Source organism: Caretta caretta, chromosome 10 (genome assembly GCF_965140235.1).
Source record: "Caretta caretta isolate rCarCar2 chromosome 10, rCarCar1.hap1, whole genome shotgun sequence".
Lineage (NCBI taxonomy): Eukaryota > Metazoa > Chordata > Testudines > Cheloniidae > Caretta > Caretta caretta.
The window spans coordinates 84,841,323-84,852,223 of record NC_134215.1 but is presented as its reverse complement, the minus strand read 5'-3'; the positions used below and the strand labels follow the sequence as shown (position 1 = coordinate 84,852,223).

General features: G+C 66.6%; 1 protein-coding gene across 1 annotated transcript; it reads left to right on the top strand.

Annotated features, from left to right (window-relative positions):
- The first annotated feature begins 181 nt into the window (after nt 1-181).
- On the top strand, nt 182-10,574 carry UNC45A (unc-45 myosin chaperone A). The gene is made up of 20 exons (XM_048865995.2): nt 182-275; nt 1,165-1,323; nt 2,436-2,472; nt 2,575-2,750; nt 2,947-3,039; nt 3,535-3,702; nt 4,350-4,518; nt 4,855-5,025; nt 5,189-5,360; nt 5,636-5,936; nt 6,213-6,307; nt 6,479-6,620; nt 6,814-6,954; nt 7,131-7,258; nt 7,485-7,551; nt 7,826-7,939; nt 8,226-8,341; nt 8,469-8,586; nt 8,676-8,831; nt 9,348-10,574. Exons 1-20 carry the CDS (start codon nt 264-266, stop codon nt 9,606-9,608), a joined length of 2,796 nt encoding a protein of 931 aa, XP_048721952.2. The 5' UTR covers nt 182-263; the 3' UTR covers nt 9,609-10,574.
- The last annotated feature ends 327 nt before the right edge of the window (nt 10,575-10,901 follow it).

The window sequence follows — 10,901 nt, the reverse complement described above, 5'->3', positions numbered from 1 at the left end:
CTGGACAGGCCCGCGTCATCGTTAGGGTCCAGAGTCAACGGGCGGCGCCACCGCTGCCGCTCGGGGCGGGGCTCGTGACCCCCCAGGTTAAGCACCGCCCCTTCCCTGAGCCCGTCACGTGATGCCGGCCTCCGCGTCAGCGGCGTCTCGGCGAGGCCGCCGGGAGGCGGGGCGCTGACAGATGGCGTCATTGCGCCGCGCGCGCGGGGGGCGGGGCGCGTCACTGCGCGGAGGGAGCGGCCGGCTCGGCCTCGGGACTCGGCATGGAGGCGGCCGTGGGTGACCCGCCGGGCCCGGCTCGGGGGGGGCGGACTGGGGGGGTCCCGGCTCCCAGGGGGGGGTCCCGGCTCCCGGGGGGGAGGAGGGACGGACTGGGGGGGCCCGGCTCCCGGAGGGGGAGGGACGGACGGAGTGGGGGGGGGTCCCGGCTCCCGGGGGGGGAGGAGGGACGGACTGGGGGGGGGGTCCCGGCTCCTGGGGGGGGAGGAGGGACGGACTGGGGGGGGTCCCGGCTCCCGGGGGGGAGGAGGGACGGACTGGGGGGGCCCGGCTCCCGGAGGGGGAGGGACGGACGGAGTGGGGGGGGTCCCGGCTCCCGGGGGGGGAGGAGGGACGGACTGGGGGGGGGTCCCGGCTCCTGGGGGGGGAGGAGGGACGGACTGGGGGGGGTCCCGGCTCCCGGGGGGGGACGAGGGACGGACTGGGGGGGTCCCGGCTCCCGGGGGGGGTGGGGGAGGAGGGACGGACGGACGGACTGGGGGGGGGTCCCGGCTCCTGGGGGGGATGGACGGACGGACTGGGGGGGTCCTGGCTCCTGGGGGGGATGGACGGACGGACTGGGGGGGTCCTGGCTCCCGGGGGGGAGAGGAGGGACGGACTGGGGGGGGGTCCCGGCTCCCGGGGGGGGGAGGAGAGACGGACTGGGGGGGGGGTCCCGGCTCCCGGGGGGGGGAGGAGGGACGGACTGGGGGGGGGGTCCCGGCTCCCGGGGGGGGGAGGAGGGACTGACTGGGGGGGTCCCGGATCCCGGGGGGGATGGACGGACGGACTGACTGGGGGGGTCCCGGCTCCCGGGGGGGAGAGGAGGGACGGACTGGGGGGGTCCCGGCTCCCGGGAGGGTCGGACTCCGGGGCTCTGGCCCCTCTGACTGTGTCTTTCCCCAGGGCGCGGCAGGGCAGCTGCGGCAGGAGGGGAACCGGCTCTTCCAGGCCGGGGACTACGCGGCCGCGCTGGCGTCCTACACGCGGGCCCTGGAGCTGGGCGCGGGGCCCCCGGAGTGCGCGGTGCTGCACCGCAACCGGGCCGCCTGCCACCTGAAACTGGTGAGCTGGGGGGCGCCCGGCGTGGGGCTCGGTGACCGCATGGCGCCCGCCCCACTGCGCTGCCAGCCTGAAGCCGCTGACTCAGCGGAGCTGTCTGGGTTAGCGGCACCTCCTGCCCCCCGAGGTGGGGATCCCTGGGCCAGTGGGCGCGGGGGGGAAGGGCAACTTGCCAAGGCTCTTCTGGCAAGTCAGCATCCGAGGCAAGCAAAAGGCACTTGGGTAGCGGAGCGATGGGTGCAGGGTGATACCTAGGCAGGTCGATAACGGGGGCCTTTTCCCGTCCCTGCTCTGGCTCTCAGGGCTACCTCCTGGGCTGGAAGGGCTGGTGAGCACTGCCCGGCGCCATCGCTCTGGAGCATTGCACCTGTGCCAGGGGGAGTAGCAGGGAGGCCGGGCGGTGACACGTGTGACCCCGGCCAGGGACTGGCGTGAAGCCCAATGTTCCAACTGCCCTCGCTGGGCACCGGGAGTCACAACCTCTGCGCCCGCTGGCAGGTCTCTGGGATGCATCGAGCAGCCTGCTGCTGCTGCACCTGGGGGGCGGGGGGGCTCTCTGGCCCAGCAGGCTGCTGTGACTCCCCACTTTTCAGGTTCCACCTTATCTGCTTACACAATGTGTGTCCCCTCCCCAGGGAGCCCCAAGCTGCTCTGGGCAGGAGAGGCGGCACCAGTGATTGTGTGGCTGGGGTGTGGGTTGAGCCCCCCGAGCTGGGGGTAGGGGGATCCGGAGACCCCCAGAGCAGGTGGCCCCATGGAAGTGGAAGTTTGGTGGGCCTGAGGGAAGGCGATTCCTGCATTGTGAGGCCAGCAGGGCCCATGGCGCTGGTCTGGTCTGAGGAGGGATGTCCTGGGCAGGGTGGGCTGAGCTGAACAGTGGGGAAAAAAAAAATCTGTCTGTCGCTGTGGCAACTCCATGGAAACATCTGCTCAGTGATATCTGAAAATCCAGGAACCTCCCCCTGTGGACAGGTCAGTCTCTCCTCCTCTGATCTGGGCTTTTAGCACCTCCCCTGTCCATGACAGGCCTGGAGGCTAGTGGGACCCAGCCTGGCCGTCTTGTGCTTCTAACACCATGGCGACCCGCCTCTCTCACCTGCCTCCCTTCTTTGCAGGAAGATTATGCCAAGGCAGAAGCTGATGCGTCTAAAGGTACGGCAGGGTGGGTTGTCGGTCAGCTTGCTGTTTCCCCAGTTGGGGGTAGGGGGAGCGGGCCCAGAGGCCCCCTCTGACTGTGCTCTGGTCTCTGCTCAGCCATCGAAGCCGATGGCCACGACGTCAAGGCGCTGTTCCGCCGCAGCCAGGCGCTGCAGAAGCTGGGCCGCCTGGACCAGGCGGTCTACGACCTGCGCAGATGTATGAGCCTGGAGCCCAAGAACAAGGCCTTCCAGGAGGCATTGCACGACCTGGGGAGCAGCATGCAGGAGAAGGTGAGCGCAGCAAGGCCTGGGCGAGGGCTCTGGAGGGCCAACGCTGCCAGCACTTTACTGGCCTCTGAGAAGCCATGCTGCTCCCAGCCTCATGGCCCAGGCGGGGCCGGGCTGCTGACCCATCTGCAGGCCGAGGCTGGACTCCCACTGCAGGGTGATAGAGGCCATCACTAACCTGTCCCTCCATCTGTCTCAGATGAAGCTCATGTCCTGCACGGACTCCAAAGTAGAGCAGATGTTTCAGATCTTACTGGACCCCAAAGAGACAGACACAGACAAAAAACAGAAGGTACCAGCTCCGAGCAGCCCCAGGGCAAGGTGTGGGGGTGGGAGCTGGCTGTGACCAGGGGAGGGAATGTGGTGGGGGAGGGGGACTGTCTGGATGGGGTGCTGGGGGGAGTTATGGTGGGGGAGGGGAGACTGTCGGGGGAGCGGGAGTAGCTGAGTAGGTGCTGGTGGGGGGTGGGTTCCAGTCCCTAAGCAGATGTTGCTCACTAAAGCATGAGCTGTGGGGCGGTGGGAGAGGCTGTTGTGGCTCTGGGCATGGGCACTTGTGTTCCCGCTGCAGGAGGCTCTGGCTTGGCAGGTCTGAGCTGCTGGAAGCCAAGGGGGCCCCCTCTCGCTGGCTGCCCAGGCAGTGATCCCACCTGGGACCCCTTGGTGTCCTGCATGCTGGTGCCAGTGAGGTTCCTCACTCCCTGGGCTCCTTCCCTGGGTTGAGCCCAGCCCCGCGGCCTCCCTGCTGAGTGTAGCTTGCCAGCTGCATATGACTCCTGTCTCCCAGGCAGCGCAGAACCTGATTGTGCTGGCCCGGGAAGAGGCTGGGGCGGAGAAGATCTTCCAGAGCAACGGCGTCCGGCTGCTGCTGCTCTTGCTGGACACGGGCAGAGAGGACGCGACGCTGGCGGCTCTGCGCACTCTGGCTGGCCTGTGCTCTGGGCACCGTTCGCGGGTAGGTGTGGGCCGCTCTCAGGGCTTGGGGCCTGTGCCCCGTGCAGACTTGTGCCCCCCACGGGACCAGCGGATTTGGTTGCAGGGTGTGCTGGTGGGAGACTCACCCTGGGGGTTGCGACCTGCAGTTACTGACGCTGCAGTAACCAGGGCCACTGCTGCCTGGCCTGGCCTGGCCGGGGCTCCATCCCCTTGTGTGGGCTGTGGTGGGAGAGAGGAGCCTGCCCGGCTCCACCTCTGTAGCTGGGGTCAAGGACTGCAGCAAGGGGGGGGCTGTCAGTGCTGATCTGCATTGCGCCTGCCCAGCTCAGCCTGGCTGCCCCGGTGTGAAGCCTCTTCCTGCCTCGCTCTTCTCTGGCGGTGACTCCGCAGCCCGCCTCCTGCAGGGCCAGCTCCCAGGCTGTAGTGCCCGTCTGTCCCCACCCTGCTGTCTAGCTGGCGAGATCCCTCCCTTCCCTTTGCCAGCGTGGCTAGCGTTCGCCCGAGAGCATTTGGGGGGTGTGGGCCCCTGGCCATGGCAGGCACTGCTGGGTATCTGCACAGGGCAGCTGGGACTTGCTGGGGCCAAGTGTGGGGTGAAGGGGCAGCGCTGGGGGGGCTTGGGGCTTCTCAGCAATCTTCTAGCAGGCTGCTCTGCTGTGCTCACAGACCACGGCCATCCTCGCGGAGCTGGGGGCACCACGCATTTCGGCGATGCTGGGAGCGGAGCATGAGCAGGTGTCTCTGGCGGCCTGTAACCTGCTGCAGGTCATGTTTGACGCACTGAAGGAGGGGCTGCAGAGAGACTTCCGTGGCAAGGAGGAAGCCCTTGTGCTGGGTGAGTGACCCATTCTCTCTGCTCAGCGGCAGGTTCCAGAGAGGCCATGTCCTGGCCAGACCTTACCCGTGTCCCTGGATTTCCAGTGGCAGGTGGTGGATCGCCTGGCACAAGCCTCTCTGATGTCCCCCTGGTGCCAGGCAACTTTGTGGGTGCCCATCCTGTGATAGGAGGGATGGAGAAGGGGCCTGTGTGGAACACGTGGGGCTGTGATTTGGGGTACCCTGGGCTCTGTGCCTCATCCCACCATTTCCTGTGCTCCCAGCTGCCTGTGAGGGGGCCAGGGGCTGGGCGGGGAGGGGGGTACTGACGTTCTTGGCGTTTGCTGTCTGCCAGATCCCTCGAAGGAGCTGAAGCTGCTGATTGCGCACCTCTTGGAAATGCTGACCCGGGAGGGGGCCTCAGCCCACGGCCGCAACAACACCCTCAACCTCCTGATCAAAGTGGTGCCGCGGAAATCGCTGCGTGACCCCAACAACAGCCTGACCCTCTGGGTCATCGACCAGGGTAAGAGCTGCTCAGAGCACCCCCAGGGCTGCCACACCCCTCCCAGCTCCCCCCCACTCACGCCTGTGCCGGCATGGGTCCCTCGCTCAGCCAGAGTCGCCTGCTCCCTGAGAGCTCTTGAGCCTGTTGCTGAGGGCAGTGTCTGAGCGCCCTGCCCTTGCAGGCCTGAAGAAGATCCTAGAAGTGGGGGGCACGGTGTGCGAGGCCCCTGGCAGCCTGCTTGCGACGGAGAACAGCCGGATGAGCGCTGCTGTCCTGCTGAGCAAGCTCTACGGTGACCTGAAGTGCGACGCTGAGAGGGAGACCTTCCACCGGCTGTGCGAAGACTATGTCAGGTGAGGAGCAGCCCCATGCCCTGGGCACAGCCTGGGCGCCACCTCTCCTCGGCCAGGCCATTCCCTGACCGCTGGCAGGAATGTTCCCTGCTCCTGGGGTCTGTGCCCGGCAGGGATCGGCAGCTCAAGGAGGAAAGGAGCTACCAGCCTTGCTGTTCTTGGGGTGAGATGGCTGGAGCTGGGCCTGCTGCTGGCACCATGCCTGCAGGGCGGGTGGGGGCTACAGCTGATGCCCCCGGGCAGGGTTCGCCTCTCTTGCTGCTCTTCCCCTCCAGGAGCTGGTTTGAGGGGCACGGGTTGGCTGGGAAGCTTCGTGCCATCCAGACGGTGTCGTGCCTGCTGCAGGGCCCCTCGGAAGCTGGGAACCAGGTGCTGGAGCTGGAGGGGATCATGGAGAGTGTGCTGGCTCTGTGCGCCTCCGTGCGGGAGGCCGACCAGCTGGTGGCCGTGGAGGCTCTGATCCATGCCGCTGACAAGGCCAAGCGGGCGTCTTTCATCACGGCCAACGGGGTGACCCTGCTCAAGAACATCTATAAGTGCAGCGGGAGGGACAGCATCCGCATCCGGGCCTTGGTGGTGAGGAGCCCAGCGAGGGGGGCTGTCCCTGAAGGGTAGAGTGTCCTGCTGGAGGCTGAGCTGCTGCATCTGGGCACAGCGGGAGATGCTCTCACAGGGCTGGAAGCGTTCAGGGGCTGCGTGTGTGGCTGAAGGGCCCATGGCAGGCCTGCGGAAGCCCTTGGGCTGATGAGTTTGTGTCCAGCCCAGGTGGGTGGGGGTTCCCATTGGCAGGGTCCCCCCAAGGCATGCTGCGGGCAGGGAGGGGCTGGCCTGATGTGCTGTTCTTTGCTGCAGGGGCTCTGCAAGCTGGGCTCTGCCGGAGGCACCGATTTCAGCATGAAGCAGTTCGCTGAGGGCTCCACCCTGAAACTGGCCAAGCAGTGCCGCAAGTGAGGGCCTGGGGGTGGGGGGACGTCCAGGCACAGGGAGTGGGGAGAGGTCCCAGGGTCAGGGGAGCATCTGAGGGCTGGTGCTGGGGGTGGGGGGTACCACCCAGCCCCCAGGCTGCTGCCACCACAGTGGGGTGCCAGCACAGGCTCATGGCTGCTCCCCTCCCGCAGGTGGCTGTGTAACGAGGTGATCGACGTGGGCACACGGCGCTGGGCGGTGGAGGGCCTGGCCTACCTCACCTTCGACGCGGACGTCAAGGAGGAGTTTGTGGAGGACAAGGCAGCTGTGCAGGCCATGTTCCAGCTGGCCAAGGTGATGCTGCTGCTGGGGCAGCGCTGGGGGAGGGGGGGCTGTGTCGGTGTCAGGATAGCATGTGGGGGGGGTGGCTCAGTGGGGCAGAACTGGGAGCTGCTTGCAGTCGATTGCTCCGTGGGGCCAGCCGGCCTAGCGGTGAATCCCACTTGTAGCGCACGGTTTGCTGAGCGTCCCCTGCTGTTCCCTGCAGTCAGAGGACAGGAGTGTGCTGTTCGCCGTGGCCTCGACGCTGGTGAACTGCACCAACAGCTACGACCACGAGGAACCAGACCCCCAGATGCTGGAGCTGGCCAAGTATGCCAAGCAGCACGTCCCAGAGCAGCACCCCAAGGTCAGGAGAGGGGCTGGGCTGCGCCCCAAGGGACTTCTGCACCCTGCCGGCGCCTGGCAGTGCGGCCTGCGCAGCACTGTGTTGTGCTGGGCCCCCTGGGAGGAAAGGGGCTGATGGGTGTGGGCGGGGGCGGGCAGAGCCTTGTGTGTACTGTGTAGCTGTCATTCCCCGCACAGGATGAGCCAGGCTGTGTGAGGCGGCGGGTGCACAAGCTGCTGGCTGCCGGGGTGGTGTCAGCTCTCACCTGCATGGTGAAGAGTGAGAACCCGGCGCTGACCAACTCCTGCCGGGAGCTGATCTCCAGGTGAGGCTGTGCCCATGGGGGGTGGCTGGCTGGCCCTCTGAGCCACATGCCCAGCGGGTTCTGGGTTCCCCTGTGCATGGGAGCAGGGCACTGTGGGGTCCTGCCCAGCGCAGGGAGCCCCAGGGTGCGAGCATGGATCTGCACCTGGCGAGGGGGCCGGGTGCTCGCACCCTCCCCGTCTCTGCTTGTGCTGACTGCAGCGGCCGCTGCTGCTCTTTGCCCCCAGGGTGTTCCTGGCCGTGGTGGAGGAAGCAGCGGACAGAGGCAGCGTGGTGGCCCAGGGAGGGGGAAAGGTGAGATGCCAGGGCTCCCAGCTTCTCCCCTCGTCTCTCTACAGCGCCCCCCTGTGGGCTGGGTGCATAGCATGAGGCGGGAGGGAAGCGAATGGCCCTGCAGGGGTTGGGGGTTTCTGCCAAAGCCCCTACGCATGTGGGCCTGGCCGAGTCCCTGGGCTGGGGTGTCCCCGCCAGGCGGGGCTCTCTCTAGGGACCCAGGGTGGGGGTGGCAAGCTGGGTGTTGGCAGGGCTGCTGGGCCCTGGCTCTGTACTGACAGCCCTGCCCCCCCAGACACTCATCCCGCTGTCCCTGGAGGGTACCGAGGTGGGGCAGGCCAAGGCTGCACAGGCACTGGCGAAGATCACCATCACCTCCAACCCTGAGATGGCGTTCCCTGGAGAGCGGGTCAGTGCGGCCTGGCGTGTGCTGTTCTGGGGTGGAGGGGCTGCCCCCAGCAGTCCACACCTGGGCAGAGTTTTCGCCTGGGACTTTCCTCATACTGGGGGTCTCTGGGAGGGCAGGGGTCTCGCGGCTGCTCCTCCCCAGGGGAGGCAGCGACTCATGTTGGCTGAGTCTCAGCTGCTCTTGGTGGCAGATCTGCTGCCCGTGCGGGGGAGTCCCTGCAGCGTGGGATGTCTGGGCGTTCTGCAGCCACAGCCTGAGCCCCTCTGACTGCTGCCTTGCTCCCTAGATCTATGAGGTGGTCAGACCCCTGGTGAGTCTCCTGCACCTGCACCGCACAGGCCTGGAGAACTTCGAGGGGCTGATGGCGTTAACCAATCTGGCCGGGATCAGCGAGAGGCTGAGGTAGGAGGAGCTGCATTGCGCCTGGCAGTCAGGCGGGTCCCTTCTGCTAGCAGACCCCCCTCACCCAGCACCAAAGCCACCCTCTGTCCCAGGTGGGAGCGGGGCGCTCACTTGTTCCTTGTTGCAGGCAGAAGATCCTGAAGGAGAAAGCGGTGCCCATGATCGAGGGCTACATGTTTGAGGAGCACGAGCTGCTCCGTCTGGCTGCCACTGAGTGTATGTGCAACATGGCCATGAGCACGGAGGTGAGGGCCGGCATGGGCAGGGCGGGGGTCTGGGGGAAGGGCCCGCCCTCTGGCAGGAGGGCATTCCCCGTTCTGGCTCTGGCTTGCAGGTGCAGGAGCTCTTCCTGGCCGAGGGCAGCGACCGGCTGAAGCTGCTGGTTCTGTACAGCGGGGAGGACGACGAGAAGCTGCGGCGAGCAGCCTCCGGCACCTTGGCCATGCTGACCTCACTGCTGCCCCCGATCTGCAGGAAGATCACCCAAGTGGTGAGAGTGCCCCCGCCCCGCCCTTGCGCTCTGACAGTGGGGGCCGGAACGAGCTCAGCCTCCTTCCCCAGCTGCTCTCCGCTAGTGGGGGCACAAGCTGGTCTGCTGCGGCTGCCTGCGGGGTGGAACATGCTGCTGGCCTTGCGGAGGGGCACAGAACGTGGGATCCTGGTGTGGAATTTCAGTCTCTTGTGACTTTGCAATGAGTGCTGGGGCACCAGCATGTGTGCAGGGCAGAGCAGGAAGGAGCAGCATGTCCTGGCTGTGGCAGGCAGCCAGCTCCGTTTCTCTGGCATGTTGTGGGAAGGGGCGGGGGCCGGCTGAGGCTCAGGGACGGTACAAGTGCCAGAGGGGGCAGCAGCAGCTGGTCTGTGGGTCTGTCCAGGAAGCAGGACTCCGGGCTGGGGTTTCGGCTCCGAGAGTAGCCTGGGTGTGCTGGACGGCTCCCCGCCCAGGTTCTGTGTCCATACAGGCGCTCAGGGCCTGGCTCAAGCCCGTCTCCCTGTCTCCCCCCAGACGGATCACTGGCTGGAGATCCTGCAGGCCCTGTTGCTCAGCCCCAACGAGGAGCTGCAGCATCGTGGCGCCGTGATCGTGCTGAACATGATGGCAGGCCGGGAGATTGCAGCCAAGCTCATGGAGAGCGAGATGCTGGAGATCCTGTCCGTACTTGCCAAGGAGGAGCGCGACAAGCCCCGTGTGGCCCAAGCTGCCAAGGAGTGCCTGGCGCAGGCCGTGGCATGTGGGCTGATCAAACCCAACGTGAATGGAGAGTGACAGGCTGTCCTGCCTGGGCTCTCCTTCCTCTGTGCACGCACTGCTCTGGGCTTGTAGCACACCCAGCTGCTGCTAGGGAAAGACACGCTGCCTTCGGAGGCTGGAGCCCCTGGGGTGCAGGTGGCCACGATGGGGGCTGAAGCTGCCTGTTGTATCTTGTCTTAACCGAAGAGGGTATGCAGTTGAGGCAGGGCCTGCCTGTGTGTGCTAGACACAGGGGTGCTCTGCAATGCTCTCGGGTACGTTTCTTCTCTGCACCCATGAGCTGCTGCAGGGTCCCCTTGACACTCTCCCGTCTAGCCTGGAGCTGCCAGCCTCCGCTGAGAGCTCCGGGCATCCAAGTCCTGCTGCACCCTGTGCTTGTCTCTGCCTGCCTGAGCAACGCCCCCGCGTGCTCCCAGTGCAGATGGATGCTGAGCTGGGGCCGTCTGCACTTGCTGCCCCCCAGGAGGGGTCTTTGCACCTGCACCTGTCTTCTTGTGCCTAACACGTCTGTCTGTCTCCTCCAAGTGCTCTGACCCCCACAGCTCTGCTCTGGGCTGGCGGGGAGGGGCAGAGAGGGCATTCTTCAGGCACAGCGGCTCTGGGGTGATGGGCTGGCTGCTGTTTAGCAGCTATGTGGGATCGGAGGGGCAGCACCCTCGGTTGGTGCTGTCCTGCTGTTCCCCTGAGGTGGTGAGTGGCTGAATGCAGCAGCTGTTTGGACTGGTCTGAGCAGCTGGATCAGCCCTCGCTCTCCTGCCTCTGTCTGGCTCCAGGGGGCTGCTGAATGCGGGTGAAGGAGCCACCGCTGGCCCCGCTGCTGGGGTTGTAGCCTGCCTGTCTTCTCGTGATTGTCCCTATCGCTGTAGGATGAACACCTCCCGGGCGTTGCATTTACCTCTTCTGCTGGGGTGGTGGGGGGGTGAGGGAAAGCAGGCCTTGTATGCACTGTATTGTATTTTCCTAATAAAGCCACCCCCTCCAGCCCCGTGGACTGAATTTACCAAAGCGAAGCACTAAGGCCAGGGGCCTGGTTCACCGTGGGGAGGGGGCTGGGGTGGGGAACAGCTCTGGGCTGGGGGGTCCTTCAGTAGCAGGGAGCAGGGCTGGACCCCCCCAGGCTGGGGCCGGCCCCGCGTGAAGGAAGGTCCCTCCTTGTAACAGCGAGGGGACCCGGGGCTTCTCCTGGGGCTGCCCCACCCAGGCTGCTCTCCTTTAACCGGGGGGAGGGCAGAGGGGCTGGCCGGGGTCACCCCACGCTAGGGGCCGGGCTGGGCCAGAGGTTTCTAGTCCTGGCGGCTGGGGGGACGC